We start from the raw sequence: 20,199 nt of genomic DNA, 5'->3' as shown, positions 1-20,199 counted from the left end.
GGTCAAGGTTCTCCTGTGGCATGATGTTTTGTAATTTGCCTTTATAGCGTGGATCCAGGATGCCGGCCAACCAGTAGTCGTCATCGTTCATCATTTTGGCAATGCGGGGGTCCCTTTTTAGGATCTGCAAGGCATAATCTGACATGTGGGCCAATGTTCCCGGTGTCAATGATGCACTGCGAGTGCTGGGTGGAGGAGCACTTTCTGGCAAATCCACATCCCTCCAGTCACGCACAAACCCTGTACGAGACCTTGCCACGCCAACATTTTCACTTGCCCCACGAGATGCATCCTCCTCCCCTAAGTAATCATCCCCATCATCCTCCTCCTCCTCCTCTTCTTCCTCCACCTCATCCAGGAGAGGTCCCTGAGCAGACAATGGCTGAATGTCATCAAGGATTCCCTCCTCCTCTTCCTCCTCATCAACATTGGCTGCAGACGCCTGCTCCTTAAGGTGCGTCAAAGTTTGCATGAGCAGACGCATAAGTGGGATGCTCATGCTTAGGATGGCGTCCTCTGCGCTTACCAGCCGTGTGCATTCCTCAAAACACTGAAGGACTTTACAAAGGTCTTTCAGCTTCGACCACTGCACGCCTGTCAACTCCATGTCTGCTCTCAAAGTGCCTGGCCGTGTATCCTCCCACAAATGCATTATGGCCTGCCTCTGCTCGCACAGCCGCTCCACCATGTGCAGGGTGGAGTTCCACCTTGTTGCAATGTCGATAATGAGGCGGTGGTTGGGAAGGTGGAGCAATCGCTGCAGCTTCTGCATACGAACGGAGTGTACAGGCGACCGGCGGATGTGCGCACACAGTCTTCGCACCTTCTGGAGCAGGGCTGTTAACTCCGGATAATTTTTGAGGAAGCACTGCACCACCAGGTTCAAGGTGTGAGCCAAGCAAGGTATGTGGCTGAGTTTTGAAAGGGCTATGGCTGCCACAAAATTACGCCCGTTATCACTAACTACCTTGCCTGCCTCAAGATGTACACTGCCCAGCCATGACTCAGTTTGTCGCTTCAAGTACTCGGCCAGCACCTCGGCGGTGTGTCTGTCGCCCAAACACATCATCTGCAACACAGCCTGCTGACGCTTTCCTAGCTGCTCGATAGGGGGACACATCGTGTGCAACAGTGGCAGCTGCAGATGGAGTGCTCGTACGACTGCGCTCTGTGGACGAGCTTTCGCTTCTGGAGGAGGAGGAGGAGGAGGAGGGTCGAACGCCTACAGCCAACTGTTTCCTATACCGTGGGCTAGGCAGCACTGTCCCACCACCGCTGTCCCCTGTGGACCCTGCATCCACCACATTAACCCAGTGTGCAGTGATGGACACGTAACGGCCCTGGCCATGCCGACTGGACCATGCATCAGTTGTGAGGTGCACCTTTCCTCTCACTGACTGCTTGAATGCATGGACAATGCGGTCTTTCACATGATGGTGGAGGGCTGGGATGGCTTTGCGAGAGAAGAAGTGGCGACTGGGTAGGTCATAGCGTGGTACTGCATAGGCCATGAGTTCGCGGAAAGCTGTGCTTTCCACCAACCGAAAGGGCATCATCTCAAACGAGATTAGTTTGGCAATGTGGGCGTTCAAACCCAGTGTACGCGGATGAGAGACTGAGTACTTTCTTGACCTACTCATAGTGTCTGGGAGGGTGAGCTGGACTTGAGAGCTGATATGGTGGAAGTAGCGGTGGACAGGGCGGACTGAGAGAGGGTTGATGATGGTGATGGAGTTGGTGTTCTTTCTGATGGCCTAGAATCAGTCTTTCGTTGATATAACAGTGGGATTCCCTGACTGCTGTGGCCTTGCAACGACACCTCAACATTTGCTGCTGTGCTAACCGGTGGGCTTACAGTGGGGGAAACAATGTAGCGTTGCTGACTACCTTCGTTGTGATCAGTTGCACATGTGGCACTTGAGGTTTGGTGTTGTGTCCACGCTTGCAAGTGCATGCTGGTTAAATGTCTAAGCATGCAACTGGTATTCAAATTTTTCAGATTTTTCCCTCGGCTAAAGGTCTTTGCGCACTTCTTACAGATAACCTTGGCCTGATCATGAGGATTTTGTTCAAAAAAGTGCCACACTGCACTCTTCCTACTTTGGCAGACATTTTGCGGCCTAGCACGCTGTGATCTTTTGACCCTCTTGACAAGCTGTCCAGCAACTCTTTTGATGTTTGGAACCTGTCTTTGGAGTGCTCCGGGCCTGCCAGATAACAGCTGTTGCGATGTCGATGTCTGCTGTGGATGCTCCTCATCTGAGCTATTGGAAGCAGCACCCTCTTCCCCCAATGGATGCCAATCTGGTTCAACAACTGGGTCATCCATCACCTCCTCTTCTATGTCATGTGCACCTTTCTCTGTGTCACCGTGTATGGTGGTATAGTGTGCGGGAAGGGGCACCTGAGTCTCATCAGGGTCAAAATCTGGCTCTGTACACTGCGAGGACAATGTAGCGCTCTGAGTGAATGTACCAGCAGAATCATCCATCAGCTGCTGTGCATCAGTGCACTCCATGTCAGATTCATCTTGGCCTGGGTAATTCACCATTTGACTTGATAATCCAGGCATGGTATGTGAAAACAGCTCCATGGAGTAATCAGTAGTATGGCCTGCGTCATCCTTCAATCTTGGTTGGGGTGAAGGACACAAGGAAAGGTGTGGTTCATGAACATGAGCCTCCAATGACGACTCAGTGCTTTTACTTTTTACAACTGAAGAAGAGGAGGCGATAGAGCTGGAGGCTGAGTCAGCAATGTAAGACAAAACTTTTTCCTGATGCTCTGCCTTTAAAAGCGGTTTGCCAACTCCTAGAAAACTAAGCGTTCGAGGCCTTATGTAGACAGACGATGACGCAGGGTCAGCACCTCCTGCATTCGGTCCTATTTTGCTCTTGCCACTACCATCAGATCCACCACCAACACCATCATTACCAGCTGCCAACCCCCGCCCAATTCCACGGCCTCTTCCACCAGCCTTCCTCATTTTTGGTAGAAATGTAGACAAAATCCAACAAACTATATAGTAATGTAAAACAAGGTACAAGGTGTCTATAGGACAGGGGAGATTTAGAATTTCTGCACACACTTGTGGACAGTGGACACTTTTGGATTGTGTGAGGCCCACTGATATCTGAGCGCTATGTGACACGCTCGATGGCACAGCTGCCTGTGACCAAAGTGACGAGAGGATAATGGAGATTTTGAATCTCTGCGCACACTTTTGGACACTGGACACTTGTGGATTGTGTGAGGCCCACTGATATCTGAGCGCTATGTGACAGGCTCGATGGCACAGCTGCCTGTGACCAAAGTGACGAGAGGATAATGGAGATTTTGAATCTCTGCGCACACTTTTGGACACTGGACACTTGTGGATTGTGTGAGGCCCACTGATATCTGAGCGCTATGTGACACGCTCGATGGCACAGCTGCCTGTGACCAAAGTGACGAGAGGATAATGGAGATTTTGAATCTCTGCGCACACTTTTGGACACTGGACACTTGTGGATTGTGTGAGGCCCACTGATATCTGAGCGCTATGTGACACGCTCGATGGCACAGCTGCCTGTGACCAAAGTGACGAGAGGATAATGGAGATTTTGAATCTCTGCGCACACTTTTGGACACTGGACACTTGTGGATTGTGTGAGGCCCACTGATATCTGAGCGCTATGTGACAGGCTCGATGGCACAGCTGCCTGTGACCAAAGTGACGAGAGGATAATGGAGATTTTGAATCTCTGCGCACACTTTTGGACACTGGACACTTGTGGATTGTGTGAGGCCCACTGATATCTGAGCGCTATGTGACACGCTCGATGGCACAGCTGCCTGTGACCAAAGTGACGAGAGGATAATGGAGATTTTGAATCTCTGCGCACACTTTTGGACACTGGACACTTGTGGATTGTGTGAGGCCCACTGATATCTGAGCGCTATGTGACAGGCTCGATGGCACAGCTGCCTGTGACCAAAGTGACGAGAGGATAATGGAGATTTTGAATCTCTGCGCACACTTTTGGACACTGGACACTTGTGGATTGTGTGAGGCCCACTGATATCTGAGCGCTATGTGACAGGCTCGATGGCACAGCTGCCTGTGACCAAAGTGACGAGAGGATAATGGAGATTTTGAATCTCTGCGGACACTTTTGGACACTGGACACTTGTGGATTGTGTGAGGCCCACTGATATCTGAGCGCTATGTGACACGCTCGATGGCACAGCTGCCTGTGACCAAAGTGACGAGAGGATAATGGAGATTTTGAATCTCTGCGCACACTTTTGGACACTGGACACTTGTGGATTGTGTGAGGCCCACTGATATCTGAGCGCTATGTGACACGCTCGATGGCACAGCTGCCTGTGACCAAAGTGACGAGAGGATAATGGAGATTTTGAATCTCTGCGCACACTTTTGGACACTGGACACTTGTGGATTGTGTGAGGCCCACTGATATCTGAGCGCTATGTGACAGGCTCGATGGCACAGCTGCCTGTGACCAAAGTGACGAGAGGATAATGGAGATTTTGAATCTCTGCGCACACTTTTGGACACTGGACACTTGTGGATTGTGTGAGGCCCACTGATATCTGAGCGCTATGTGACACGCTCGATGGCACAGCTGCCTGTGACCAAAGTGACGAGAGGATAATGGAGATTTTGAATCTCTGCGCACACTTTTGGACACTGGACACTTGTGGATTGTGTGAGGCCCACTGATATCTGAGCGCTATGTGACACGCTCGATGGCACAGCTGCCTGTGACCAAAGTGACGAGAGGATAATGGAGATTTTGAATCTCTGCGCACACTTTTGGACACTGGACACTTGTGGATTGTGTGAGGCCCACTGATATCTGAGCGCTATGTGACACGCTCGATGGCACAGCTGTGACAAAAGTGACTAGAGGATAAGGGAGATTGGATTGCTTTTAAAAAAGCAGTTTGCGGAGCAGTGGGTAAACTGCAATGCCAGCGTGTCAGGAAGCCTTAAAAGGCAGCCCAACAACCAACACCACTGATACACCACTATATAGCCTCCCCTTGCACTGCACACACAGTGACTTGTGTGTTGTGCAGGCCAAATCGCTAGCAGCAGAAGCAGTTTTTTTGTCTTCTTCCCTGCCTAACGCTCTCCCTACAGAATCAGCAGCAACCTCTCCCTATACTAAGATCGGCAGAAGTAAGATGGCGGTCGGCGTGCACGCCCTTTTATACCCCCTGTGACGCCCACCAAAGCAAGCCAATCACTTGCATGCCCTTCTGAAAGATGGTGATGACCCGTGCCTAGGTCATCACGTTGCCCACAGTGTCCGTGGATCCTGATTGGCTGAAAAAGAGCGCAAAACAAACTTTTGAAACGCGACCTCGTGGCCGACCTCATCCTAGGGTCGGGTTTCGTTTCATGAAACCCGACTTTGCCAAAAGTCGGCGACTTTTGAATTTTTTCGACCCGTTTCGCTCAACTCTAGCAATTACATTTTGCATGCACATTAATTTACTTTTTCTGCTCAGACCCAGTTTCTCATTTGTTTCATTGTGCATTCTGTGCATATAAGGGTGTGACCGCCCTGTTTCTGAGTTGGAAAATCCATCCTGTCTGGCCTATACTATTACTGGTGGTTCAGTCCCTCTGTCCTTGTTCACATTTACGTCACTTGACAAGTGGAAAGGTTTTAAATACAAGAGTTAGGACTGTCCCACAAGGGTTGCCGTGACGTGGCGGGATGGCTTCTACATTATTTTGATCAAAATTATGTTAACTAAATACCCTTATTATTACTACTATTACTACCTTCATGCAATTTTTGCAATATATTTTTTTACTTTTTTATTCCAGGATATTTGTTTTGTGTTTTGCTTTTGGTTTTCTCTGTGTAAAGGTCATGTGTTCATATGCAATTACATTTTGCATGCACATTAATTTACTTTTTCTGCTCAGACCCAGTTTCTCATTTGTTTCATTGTGCATTCTGTGCATATAAGGGTGTGACCGCCCTGTTTCTGAGTTGGAAAATCCATCCTGTCTGGCCTATACTATTACTGGTGGTTCAGTCCCTCTGTCCTTGTTCACATTTACGTCACTTGACAAGTGGAAAGGTTTTAAATACAAGAGTTAGGACTGTCCCACAAGGGTTGCCGTGACGTGGCGGGATGGCTTCTACATTATTTTGATCAAAATTATGTTAACTAAATACCCTTATTATTACTACTATTACTACCTTCATGCAATTTTTGCAATATTTTTTTTACTTTTTTATTCCAGGATATTTGTTTTGTGTTTTGCTTTTGGTTTTCTCTGTGTAAAGGTCATGTGTTCATATGCAATTACATTTTGCATGCACATTAATTTACTTTTTCTGCTCAGACCCAGTTTCTCATTTGTTTCATTGTGCATTCTGTGCATATAAGGGTGTGACCGCCCTGTTTCTGAGTTGGAAAATCCATCCTGTCTGGCCTATACTATTACTGGTGGTTCAGTCCCTCTGTCCTTGTTCACATTTACGTCACTTGACAAGTGGAAAGGTTTTAAATACAAGAGTTAGGACTGTCCCACAAGGGTTGCCGTGACGTGGCGGGATGGCTTCTACATTATTTTGATCAAAATTATGTTAACTAAATACCCTTATTATTACTACTATTACTACCTTCATGCAATTTTTGCAATATATTTTTTTACTTTTTTATTCCAGGATATTTGTTTTGTGTTTTGCTTTTGGTTTTCTCTGTGTAAAGGTCATGTGTTCATATGCAATTACATTTTGCATGCACATTAATTTACTTTTTCTGCTCAGACCCAGTTTCTCATTTGTTTCATTGTGCATTCTGTGCATATAAGGGTGTGACCGCCCTGTTTCTGAGTTGGAAAATCCATCCTGTCTGGCCTATACTATTACTTTTGGTTCAGTCCCTCTGTCCTTGTTCACATTTACGTCACTTGACAAGTGGAAAGGTTTTAAATACAAGAGTTAGGACTGTCCCACAAGGGTTGCCGTGACGTGGCGGGATGGCTTCTACATTATTTTGATCAAAATTATGTTAACTAAATACCCTTATTATTACTACTATTACTACCTTCATGCAATTTTTGCAATATATTTTTTTACTTTTTTATTCCAGGATATTTGTTTTGTGTTTTGCTTTTGGTTTTCTCAATATAGGGAAAGTGTAGTGTTCCTTTCTGGCCACTAGATGGGGCATTATATTGACCTAGCTGTGAATAGGTATCCTGTGTGGTAAATAGTTAAATATAGGAGGAGCACGGTGGATAAGACAAGGACTTCCTGATAGTGGTCAGTTCAGGGCCAGGGCTCCCATTAGCTCTGGTGGGCTGACTAACCCTCAGCAACACCGTGCCACACAATGTTGAATAAGTCTAAGGCCCAGCCATATAGTATCCATGGTCAGGACCTCATCAGAAGGAGCAACAGCAACAGTGCTAGTGGTGCAGTATAAGTGGGACTGCAGTTGCTAGAGAAGGCTAAGCAGTATGGGCTGGTCGTTCATCATGTGGCAGCTTATTGTGTGGGCTGATGCCCTCAGAACTGGGGCAAAACAGTTGAGGGAGTCCCCAAACAGAGTAAGGCTGGACAGAGAGGACGCTGAGGGATCGAAATGTACTGTATGTCCTGGAAGTGAGCTTAGTGACAGTGAGAAAAGGACAGGGACAGAAGCAGTGTTGCATGTTGTGAATCCTGATATTGATGCTGGAAAGAATGCTGGTATGCTGTGTACAAGATTCAGTAAAGTTTCCTATTTGAAAGTTGAGTTGGACTGTGGCTCAATTTGTATAAAACAAGACCAAGAAAACCTCCAGAAATGTACAGAGGATCCTGACGGTACTGGTGATGGAGCCACAGGTACGCAGAGCTATGGACAGTATGTGTATGTGATGGGAGGGCAGGGCGTGCTAATGTGGTAGGGGGCCGGGCTTGGGGGTGGACCGCTGCTTACCAAACCAGGCACAGACGAGATGGAGACAGAATCCAGTTGTAACAGTTCCAGGTTTATTTCGTCATCCTCCTGACGTCCACCAAACACGCACCGCAGCTTCTTCACACTATCTCCTGGCCCGGGTACCTGCACCTCCGTTCCAGTCGCAGTAACGCACCTCGCGGATCTTTCACTGGGGGCTGTCCTAGACCAATCTACCCCCAGCGCTTCACCTGTCCGAGGTCGTCGTCCAGTCGGTACCTCCGGGGCCTTACTTGTCCTGCGGTACGTCACCTCGCCTGTCCTGCGGTCCGTCGGGTCAGGGCCACCCCCCTGACTGTCTCTTCTTTGTCCGTCCCCTGGCCGAGCTCTTCTCTCTTCTCTGTCTTCCTCTGTGCTCCTCCTGGGACTAGACTCCTCTAGAGCCCCGCCTTCTTCTATTTATCCCCTCTCTCACAGGGGAATTTCCCTCCCGGGCCCTTATCTCCCCGCCCCCCATGACTAAGCATATCCAAGCCATAAGCTGATGTATAGTCCTGCACTACTCTCCCCTGCCATCTTGTGGTCATTTCGCGGTACTACACCTTTCCTATTTATCTATCCTTCCCAGTTGTCACCCTTCTATGCCGTCAATCTCCGTCCCTGATGTACAAACCGTCCCCTCCTACTGCCAGTCACGTCTGTCCATCAAGTCACCTTCCCCACACTAACGCAAATGCTATCAACTACTTCTACTGTCCTGTCCCTCACTCACACTCGGATACACATTCAGCAGAAAACTGTGCTGGCATCAATGGGCTCTCCGACTGCATGAGCCCAGTCAGTAATTGTTACTCCCCTGTATTCATACACACTCACAAACTCTTGTGACAAGAAAATGGATACTTAAGATGCAAATAGTTTTGATATGACTACAGTGGAACTCGAAGTCTAGGGGATTCACTGATATAATCCCATACTATTGCCTATAAGGTGATAATTGCTGCTGGGGAACACTCAGACCAGAACAAGACCAGCCATGGAGAATGTAATAGGCCTGTGGAGCTAGGAAAGGAATGTGTAGTGTTAAGCAGGACCATGGTCACAAGACTGTAATGTGAACACAAGGCAATAATATAGTAATGGGACAGGAGGAAGGAGTTCAGGGACCGACTAAGAAATGAAAGAATTAACATAAAAACCAAGGACAGACCAAGAGCTGGAACTAGAATATACCAGGAGCATGGTTCAGAGACAAACCAGGAGGAGTATCAGGTGATGATAGCAAAACCATCGACGAGCTGACCTTAATCAAACCAGGATATACCAGAAATTATAAGCAGAACAGGTATTGGGTGGTACCAGGAACAGAACTAGAAACAGGCCTTGAATGAAAGCAAAAGCGCATCTGGGAAAAGACCTCAGACAGAACCAGGAGGTACCAGGAACAGTGGATGCACAAAACTAGAAGATTAAAAAAAAAAACTAAAAAAATACCAGGAATAACTATAAATACACCTCAGATCAAAACAGAAAATACCACTAAAATGCCTTGGATGAACAAGGAAAGGAAGAATCCAGAAAAGTGGCATTATCAGGAATGGAGCCAAAGATCGTCACCAGGTGTACAGTCAGGATGAGACAGATCAAGGTATAAGAGTAGACAAGGGCTTAGGGCTCATGCAGGCATCCGTGCAAATCGGTCTGAGATTGGGCTGCAATACATGTATTGACTGCTGCTTTCCTGACCTGAACATGACAGCCTCATAGAAATACAAGAAGCTGCCACTCTCCGAAAGGGAGAACCACGGACAGCCTGTACGTTACGGTGACATCTCGTACCAATTTGCAGGAATGTCTGAGTAAGTCCATAGTCAGGAGAACGCTAGAGATCAGAATTAATAATAATCATAATAATAATGTCTAGGTGGGATCATAGTCAAGAGTATTCAAAAGTCTAGACAAGGCTTAAATTCGCAAGTAGCAGGTGAAGCTTCCACAGATTACTGTTATGATGAGTCACCGAAGGAGGAAAAAACAAAATACCAGCTAAGTCCAGAAAAACCAGAGAGGTTGGCAGCTATCGGATTGCAGACCCCTGAACCTATCCACAACAACTAGCAGTAGCCGTGGGGGGTTCCTACGGTGCCCTAGACCCCTCGATCACAGCCGGAGAACTATATAGCCTAAAGACAGAAAGGGGAAAAACTAAACTGCCCCAGAGCAGACCCCAAAGCAATAGGCAGCCCCCAACATATAATGACGGTGAAGCAAGATGAAAACACTAACACAGATAGAAAGATAGGTTGCGCAAATGATGGGGCCCAAGCTAACTACATAGGACAGGATAGGAAAGCTGCTGTCTGCCATCTGCAAAAACCCTATCAAAATGAGCCAACCAACTGATAGGAAAAACAGGCCCTGAAGTCGCTAGGCTTCAAGAGACTATATCAGCACTCAGGTATATTCTGAAGACAGAGCAAAATATCAACAGATCAGAGACAAAAATGGAGTTCAGCTCACCCCCGGCCGGGGATGGCAGAACTCCCAAAAAACAAGGCAAAACAAAAACAAAACTGAAGGGTACAAAGAAGAGCAGAAAAACTTAGCTTTGAGATGCAGGAATCAGACTGGTCTCCAAGAATCCAGCAGGAAAATCACTAGCCAGGAAGAAGGGCGTTGGCAGCCTTATATCCAGTCCTCAATTCCAGCCACCCAGTCATCATCTAGCTGGCCAGGTGTTTGGTAATCAGCCTCACTACCTTCCTTCACCAGAGGAGGGAGTTCATCAGACCTCAATGGTGAAGGGAAAAATGAACTCACAACAGTACCTCCCCCTTGAGGAGGGGTCACCGAACCCTCATCCATGCCACCAGGGCGATCCGGGTGAGCCCGATGAAAGGCACGCACCAATCTTTCGGCATGAATATCAGAGGCAGAGACCCAGGAATTATCCTCCTGACCATAACCCTTCCACTTAACCAAATACTGGAGACTCCGTCTAGCCAGACGGGAATCCAATATCTTCTCTACCTCATATTCCATGTTACCTTCAATCAATATAGGGTCAGGAGGTGCCACCACAGGAACTACTGGTTCAACAAACCTCTTCAACAAGGACTTATGAAACACATTATGAATTTTAAATGTGACAGGAAGAGCCAACCGAAAAGAGACCGGATTAATAATCTCCAAAATCTTGTAAGGTCCAATAAATCTAGGCTTAAATTTAGGAGAAGCCACCTTCATAGTGATATTTTTTGATGACAACCAAACCATATCACCCACCTTAAACTGGGGACCAACGGTCCTACACCGGTTGGAAAACCGCTGGGCCTTTTCCTGGGAGAGAGACAACTTATCCACTACTTGGTCCCAGATCTGGTGCATTCTCTCTACCACAGTGTCAACACCTGGGCAGGCAGAAGGCTCCACCTGCCCTGAAGAAAATCGAGGGTGAAAACCAAAGTTACAAAAAAAAAGTGACATCAAAGTGGCAGAACTAGCTCTATTATTTAAAGCAAATTCGGCCAAGGGCAAAAATGAAACCCAATCATCCTGATCGGCAGAAATAAAAGATCTCAAATACGACTCCAAAGTCTGGTTTGTTCTCTCCGTCTGCCCATTGGTCTGAGGGTGAAACGCAGAGGAGAAGGACAACTGAATTCCCAGCTTGGAACAGAAAGTCCTCCAAAATCTAGACACAAACTGAACTCCTCTGTCAGATACAATGTTCTCAGGAATCCCGTGCAAGCGAACCACCTGTTGCAAAAACAAGGGTACCAACTCAGAGGAAGATGGCAACTTAGGGAGTGGTACAAGATGGACCATCTTAGAGAATCTATCACAAATCACCCAAATAACAGTCATTCTCTGAGAGACAGGCATATCAGAGATAAAATCCATTGAAATATGGGTCCATGGCCTCCTGGGCAGCGGCAAAGGCATCAACAAGCCAATAGAGCGAGAACAAGGTTTAGACCGGGAGCAAGTCCCACAGGACTGCACAAAATTCCTGACATCATGAGACAAGGCGGGCCACCAAAAAGACCGACTCACCAGATCTCTAGCACCAAAAATACCTGGATGACCAGCCAATGCAGAGCAATGAACTTCAGACATCACTCTCTTCCTCCACTGGTCAGGAACATACAACTTTCCACTGGGACAACGCTCAGGTTTGTCCTCCTGAAACTCTTCCAGAGCAAATCGGGCGAGATGGCAGAAAGAACTACCCCCTCGCCTAAGATGGTAGCAGGCTTAGTCACAACAGGAGAATCAGCAAGGAAACTCCTAGAGAGGGCGTCTGCCTTGACATTCTTAGTGCCCGGAAGAAAAGAGACCACAAAATCAAAACGTGTGAAAAACAATGCCCACCTAGCCTGTCTAGGATTCAAGCGCTTGGCCGACTCCAGGCAAATCAAATTCTTGTGGTCAGTAAGGACCACGACTTGGTGTTTGGCTCTCTCCAACCAATGTCTCCACTCCTCAAATGCCCATTTCATGGCCAACAGTTCCCGATTCCCCACATCATAGTTACGTTCGGATGGGGAGAACTTTCAGGAAAAGAAAGCACAAGGATTCATTTTAGATGTCACAGGATCTTTTTGGGACAACACCGCTCCTGCACCAATCTCAGAAGCGTCCACCTCCACCTGAAACGGGAGTGAGACATCAGGTTGCCGCAAAACCAGAGCAGAAGTGAATCTTCGCTTCAGCTCCTGAAAGGAAGAAACAGCCTCCGGAGACCAATTCAGCACATCAGCACCCTTCCTAGTCAAATCCGTCAATGGCTTGGCAATACCAGAAAAATTAGCTATAAATTTACAATAAAAATTAGGAAAACCCAAAAACTTCTGGAGGGCCTTCAAAGAAGTGGGCTGAACCCAATCATAAATGGCCTGTACCTTGGCTGGGTCCATTTCAATAGTTGACGGAGACAAAATAAATCCCAAAAATGAAATCCTCTGTACCCCAAAAAGGCATTTCGATCCCTTGACATACAGGGAATTCTCCCTCAAAATCCGGAACACAGTCCGAACATGAGAGTCCCAATTCTTGGAGAAGATCAAAATATCATCCAGATAGATAATCAAAAATGTATCCACAAAGTCTCGGAATATATCATTCATGAAGCACTGGAAGACAGAAGGGGCATTAGTGAGCCCAAAAGGCATCACCAGGTACTCAAAATGTCCCTCCGGAGTATTAAACGCCGTCTTCCATTCATCCCCATGCTTAATGCGAATAAGATTATACGCCCCCCTGAGGTCAAGCTTGGTAAACCAGCAAGCACCTTTAACTCTGGAGAATAGATCAGAAATCAGGGGTAACGGATACTGATATTTAACAGTAATTATGTTGAGGGCACTATAGTCAATACAAGGCCTTAATGAACCATCCTTTTTAGCCACGCAAAAAAACCCAGCACCTAAGGGTGAAGAGGATGGTCTAATATGACCCTTCTCCAATGCCTCCTTAATATAGGATCGCATAGCCCCGTGCTCGGGTACAGATAAATTGAAAAGCCGACCCTTGGGGAATTTACACCACGGGTTCAGCTCAATTGCACAGTCATAACTCCTATGAGGAGGCAAAGACGCAGACTCATTCTCACTAAATACATCATAAAAGTCAGCCAAATAGTCAGGAACATCATGCGACTGGGGAGAGGTGGAGAAAACAGGAGCATCACTAAGGGCACACCGACAACCCCAACTCACCACTGACAAAGATTTCCAATCCAGAACTGGATTATGGATTTGCAACCAGGGAAACCCCAGAACAATGGTATCATGCAAATTATGCAACACCAAAAATCTGCAATTTTCTTGATGGTCTGGGGCGACCCGCATTACGACCTGGGTCCAAAACTGAGGTTTATTCTTCGCCAAAGGAGTAGCATCAATACCCCTCAAAGGGATAGGCGTCCGCAGAGGTGTCATAGGAAATCCACAACGTTTAGCAAAATCCAAGTCCATCAGGTTCAGAGCTGCTCCCGAATCCACAAAAGCCTTAGCGGAAAATGTGGACAGGGAGCAGATCAGAGTAATTGCCAGAAGAAACTTAGGTTGAACACCACCCACAGAAAACGTGTGTGCACAACGTTTCTCTCGTTTAGGGCAGACAGAAATAATATGCGAGGCATCTCCACAAAAAAAACACAGCTTATTACGCCTTCTGAACTCCTGACGTTGCGCCCTAGACAAAACTCTATCACATTGCATAGGTTCAGACATTTGTTCAACAGGTGGTAACATCTCTCGTGTAGTTTTGCGTTCACGTAAACGCCGATCCACCTGAATGGCTAATGACATAGAATCGTCAAGACCAGAGGGAACAGGAAATCCCACCATAGTATCTTTTACAGTTTCTGACAAACCCTTCCGAAAGAGGGCTGCCAAGGCACCATCATTCCAGGTAGTAAGGACCGCCCACTTTCGGAATTTTTGACAGTACAACTCTGCCGAATCCCGACCCTGGCTTAATGCAAACAGGGTCTTTTCAGCCTGATCAATAGCATTAGGTTCATCATACAACAACCCCAAGGCTTGAAAAAATGCGTTCACATTATTCAGAATAGGATCATCAGGTTTCAAAGAAAACGCCGAATCCTGGGGATCGCCGCGCAGCAAAGAGATGACAATTTTAACCTGCTGCGCGGAGTTCCCCGACGAGTTAGGCTTCAAGGCAAAAAATAATTTACAATTATTCTTGAAATTCAAGAATTTAGACCGATCCCCCAAAAATACATCAGGAGTAGGAATCTTTGGTTCAGCAGCATGTGAATGAGCAAGATAGGCGGAAATTCCCCGCACTTCAGCAGCGAGCTGCTCCACACGATCAGACAATTGCTTCATCTCCATTGAGAGAAAAATTCCCCCTACGGCCTCAGAGATATAGAGGAAAAAATATGCACACAAAAAAAAAAAATTCTGACACTTTTTTTTTCCTTTTTTTTTTTACAATTCTCTCCTGCTATTGAGTACCCTAGGATCTGCGGTATGGCTGGTGATTCTGTTATGATGAGCCACCGAAGGAGGAAAAAACAAAATACCAGCTAAGTCCAGAAAAACCAGAGAGGTTGGCAGCTATCGGATTGCAGACCCCTGAACCTATCCACAACAACTAGCAGTAGCCGTGGGGGGTTCCTACGGTGCCCTAGATCTCTCGATCACAGCCGGAGAACTATATAGCCTAAAGACAGAAAGGGGAAAAACTAAACTGCCCCAGAGCAGACCCCAAAGCAATAGGCAGCCCCCAACATATAATGACGGTGAAGCAAGATGAAAACACTAACACAGATAGAAAGATAGGTTGAGCAAATGATGGGGCCCAAGCTAACTACATAGGACAGGATAGGAAAGCTGCTGTCTGCCATCCGCAAAAACCCTATCAAAATGAGCCAACCGACTGATAGGAAAAACAGGCCCTGAAGTCGCTAGGCTTCAAGAGACTATATCAGCACTCAGGTATATTCTGAAGACAGAGCAAAATATCAACAGATCAGAGACAAAAATGGAGTTCAGCTCACCCCCGGCCGGGGATGGCAGAACTCCCAAAAAACAAGGCAAAACAAAACAAAACTGTAGAGTACAAAGAAGAGCAGAAAAACTTAGCTTTGAGATGCAGGAATCAGACTGGTCTCCAAGAATCCAGCAGGAAAATCACCAGCCAGGAAGAAGGGCGTCGGCAGCCTTATATCCAGTCCTCAATTCCAGCCACCCAGTCATCATCTAGCTGCCCAGGTGTTTGGTAATCAGCCTCACTACCTTCCTTCACCAGAGGAGGGAGTTCATCAGACCTCAATGGTGAAGGGAAAAATGAATTCACAACAGATTACGATACGAAGAACCAGGAAAGGATTGAAGTAGGTTCCACAAAACAGTGGATGGACAGAACGGATTGTATTTTGCTAACTGCATGCTGACCCTCAGGCATTGAGTGGGATAAGTGGCTGGGTCCTGACTTGCTGCAACAGGAAGCTGTGTGTTACGATTGCGGATGCAGCATGGCTTACCAGTCGACGATCCCACGTTGTCGAACTTTAAAGTCTGCGTATGACGTATGCGTCCCAGGTGATCGTGGAATGTGGACCACAGAGGGGTAGCTAGGGAAGGGTAGCGACCGGGGTCTGTGGCAGCTGAGCTAGTGGACAAGATGGCCAGATGCAGGACTAAAGACACCGCATAACTTCAGGTATGAAGAAACATAAAGTTTACTTAAACAAAGCAAAAGACATCTAGACACCAAGTTCCCGATTACGCACATCAAGAAAGGTATGTATCTCAGGTTGACAAACGAAGCAGGAGGTCATCACGGGTTGACGCAGTCCAGAGACGTCTGGCACTTGCATCCTAGTAGGATCTCTCTCTTGGCTCACAGAAGAGGCACAGGCACAGCAGGAGAACATCAGACGATAGCTAGGGTCATCACGGGTTGATGCAGTTCAGGGTTGTCTGGCACGGGCATACTAGGATGTCCTCTCTCTCAGGCCTCAGGCGTAGCACAGGCACAGCAGAAGAACATCAGACACCGACCTCAGACAGTCCTCAAACCATGGCAGGAGCTATCACAGGTAAGACCCCAGGGAACCGGCAGGACATCGGAAAATAAGCAAGACACGGATAGCACAGGTCCAGGAACATTGGAAATACAGCACCGGGCATCGGCTGGTCAGATCCAGCTCACTGGCGGGACCATCATTGGGAAACAGAGCTGGAGACTCCTGAGAAGCACGGAGGAGAAATCCATCCAGGAACAGAATGATGTAGATAAGCCCCTGATGTCAATGCCGGCAGCTCATATTCAAAAAAAAGGGGTGACAGATTCCCTTTAAAGCAGAGATATGCAGAATAAACCAGTTAAACAGAGCACAAACACAGCAGTGTTACACTGTGGTCATGAAACAGAGAATGACAGGGCTGCACGTTGCTGGCATTCAAGCAATGGTCTGAAGGGCCGTGACTGGATAACAGCTTCCATGGCTGGTAGCAACATCACTAGCATGCATCAGTTGCCTAGAAATGTGGCACTACTGTGAGATGGGAGATGCAGTATGATGGCTGCTGTGGGGAGTATAGAGTGCCGTGCATAAGCTTGTTTTGAAGATTTGGAGTTGGTCCCTGTTTTCTGCTCCACTTTTTTGGGAAGACTTTCTAGGATTTTTGCGTGGGTCTATGGGAACTTTTGCCCACTCGTCTAGAAAAGAATATGTGAGGTTAAACGCTGATGTTGGAAATGAGAGCCTGGCTTGCAATAAGGGCTCCCCTGAACTGCTGCAGACATAGGAAGGATGGTCATCCCTGAACTGGAGCTGTGCCAGGCACTACTCACCCGTCCATCTGGAAGCAGGAGCAGTCAGCTGGCGGAGCCCCTGTCTGAGAGAAGATTCCAGGCAGGGAGTCAGATGCTTTCTGCCCAGCAGCGCTGCTGCGTCCAGCTCATACTGTGCGTGTACGCACATTGCAGCGCACACTAAGATCATGTGTAATTAAAGGGCCCGGCAATGAAACCAGGGCCCGTGGCCCACTTTGTGTCTAAGAGCTCCATCCCACCGCGAATCTGCCTGGCTGGGCAGATTATCAATCCAGGCCTGGCTCTAATTAATCCCAAATATGTTGTTTGGGGGTGACATTAGGGTCCTATGCAGGCGTCTCAAGTTATTCACACCAAATCATGTCATACACATAGACGATACAGACCTACGTTAAGACGCCCCTCCATACAATTTTCAGTTGCAGAAATGATTGCAACAAATCTGCCATTTGTAAATATATCTTCAGTGTTTTTTCATATCAGACAAACAAGTAAGGGGCCTAGCAGCTTTTCTTTCAGAGGAATCTATAACAACTAGCCCATGAGTCCTTTTATTATATTTTAGAAGATGAGCTATTTGGTTTATAGGGGCAATGGGGCATGACTACCCACTAGTCTGTGCCTTGAAGCAGTATAATACAGTTTGTGGTTCAGCCTGTCACCTGCCAGACCTGCTTCGTGCAAAATTTATAAGATGCTTCTGTTGTCACTTCAAGTCTTTCAATTATTTTCTGCCTTGGGGACACTGAATAGGAAACTTGCCGTTAAGTTGCGTTCAAAGTCTTCATAAGTCACCAGGCTGCTCTTTTCCGCATCTATTTTTCCAAACAATTCAGCTGCCTGCAGGTTGTTTTTCTTTATATATTCTTTCATTTTGATCAATGGATCTGCCTGAACAAAACAACCAATTGTCAAGTAGAGATAGCTTCAAAATTAACATGACTCTACTGATCATCAATTAATGATATTTCATATATTAAAATCTTTTCACATAGTGCTACCCAAAAGATAAGCATAACAATATGCTAAGGCCCATATCGGCAGACCGACGAATGTTCACAACACTTGTTCCTGAATATTGGACGGTGTAGTAATACCACTAATCGCCCAAAGAGCAAGCAAAACATTTGTTTTGCGGCTGATCAAATATATGATCCATAAAAATCTATCACTGTCAGCTACCCCTGGCCCAAAGCTGCAAACAACATGAGCCTTTATTGTAACAGAGCATTTGTATTAATAATCATTCTTCCCCATAATGTTTTTATCATCGTGTGTGAAGTATATGAGCGCCAATCAGCCTCTAAAATGGCTCTTAGTAAATTAGAAGAGTCTAATTCAAGGCTGACAATATGGACGCATTCCCTGTTGTCACTTTTCTACAAATGAATTAACCCCTTCACAAACAGTGGTATTTCCTTTTTTGCGATTTTGTTTTTTGCTCCCCTACTTCCCAGGGCCATGACTTTTTAATTTTTCGGTCAATATGGCCATATGAAGGCTTGTTGTACTTTTGGATGAAACCATTGGTTTTAACATATCGTGTACTGAAAAACGGGAAAAAATTCCAAGTGCGGTGAAGTTGCATAAAAAGTGCAACTCTACAATTGTTTTTTTGGGTGGTTGCTTTTTACCATTTCCACTAAATGCTAAAACTGACCTGCCATTATACACATAGTATATATATATATATATATATATATATATATATATGTGTGTGTGTATATATACACAGGGGTTGGACAAAATAATGGAAACACTTAACGTTTTGGCATCATAATCTCGGAACATGTTATAAACATGCAAACCGTGACATATGGTTATGTTTTGTAGTTGATTATTTGTGTTATGTGATATGTGTATGTAAATTAACTGTTGGTTTTGCAGAATTGTAAGAACATTGATGAGAACCTGATACCAATGGCAGACCTCTCAGATTTTCAAAGAGGCCAAATTGTTGGTGCTCGTATGGCAGGCGTTAGTGTAACAGAAAGTGCCCGAATGCTTGGTGTGTCAAGAGGTACTGTCTCCAAAGTAATGACTGCGTTTGAAAAAAAAGGAAAAACGTCCGTCTGAAAGTCGAAGTTGACTGAGAGAAACCGTCGGACTCTAAAACGAACTGTGAGAGAGGATCGCAAGACCACGGCTCCGAAAATCACTGCTGAGCTCAATGAACACCTACAGAACACAGTTTCCACAAAAGCTGTTCGTCGGGAGCGGCACAAATCTGGATTCCACGGAAGAGCTGCAATTAGAAAACCGCTGCTCTCAATGACAAAAATATATATATATATATATATATATATACACACACACACACACACACACACACACACACAGTGGGTATGGAAAGTATTTAGACCCCTGGAGCGCACGTCATGACCGCAGATCATTCTGTGCCTTTCCCTTGAAACCAGAAATGTGTTCCACCCTAAATGCACACTGCGTGCGTCACCGGAAACGCGCCCTGGGGAGCTGTGGCGGAGGAGCTGAGCTGTTAGGATGTATTGTTACTATCAGCCTAAAGGTGGCAGCAGACTAACCTATGGTTCCAGTGTGCTTGAATAAAGCGCCCAAGAAATAAAGATTTTTGGTATTGTGACGCTGCAAGAAGCGAACGCAAGAGTGGACTCTCTGGACCGTGGAACTGACCTACCCCTGGGCGAGTGGACCTAGTGGAAGCCGATCCCTATACAGGGATCGTCAGGAGCAAGCCCAAAGGTCACAGAACCACGGCAGCCGATACCAAGAGGGACGGCTCAAGCAGAGAATGGCTAGCGAGACTGAGTGGGGCCACGGAAGGACGGAGGCTTCGAGAGAACAGGAGCCGGAGACACGGATCCCCTGGTGCAGACGGGTACAGGAGGAATTCCGGAAGTGGACATTATGAGTGGACCACAGGACGGCTGCAACAGGAGGCAGCTGTGGAGAGAGTAAGGGGATAAAGCGGGCTTGCGAAACACT

General features: G+C 46.6%; 1 protein-coding gene across 2 annotated transcripts in view; it reads right to left on the bottom strand.

Moving 5' to 3' along the window:
* The window catches only part of LRRC74B (leucine rich repeat containing 74B), a 97,202-nt gene that overhangs the window by 27,467 nt on the left and 49,536 nt on the right, over positions 1-20,199 (bottom strand). Inside the window, exon 11 of one of the 2 annotated variants that reach the window (XM_073582700.1) lies at positions 16,333-18,126. The exons of the other annotated variant lie outside the window; for it this stretch is intronic. Within the exon in view, the coding sequence (XP_073438801.1) occupies positions 17,956-18,126 (171 nt within the window). The 3' untranslated portion in view covers positions 16,333-17,955. Of the gene's footprint in view, positions 1-16,332; positions 18,127-20,199 lie in introns of those variants that run through there. 2 annotated transcript variants of the gene reach the window in all.

The sequence above is a fragment of the Dendrobates tinctorius genome, unplaced genomic scaffold, assembly GCF_039654945.1.
Source record: "Dendrobates tinctorius isolate UK_male_01 unplaced genomic scaffold, ASM3965494v1 ptg000073l, whole genome shotgun sequence".
Taxonomy (NCBI): Eukaryota; Metazoa; Chordata; class Amphibia; order Anura; family Dendrobatidae; genus Dendrobates; species Dendrobates tinctorius.
The sequence above is the reverse complement of the archived record's forward strand: the minus strand, read 5'-3'. Positions and strand labels throughout refer to the sequence as shown.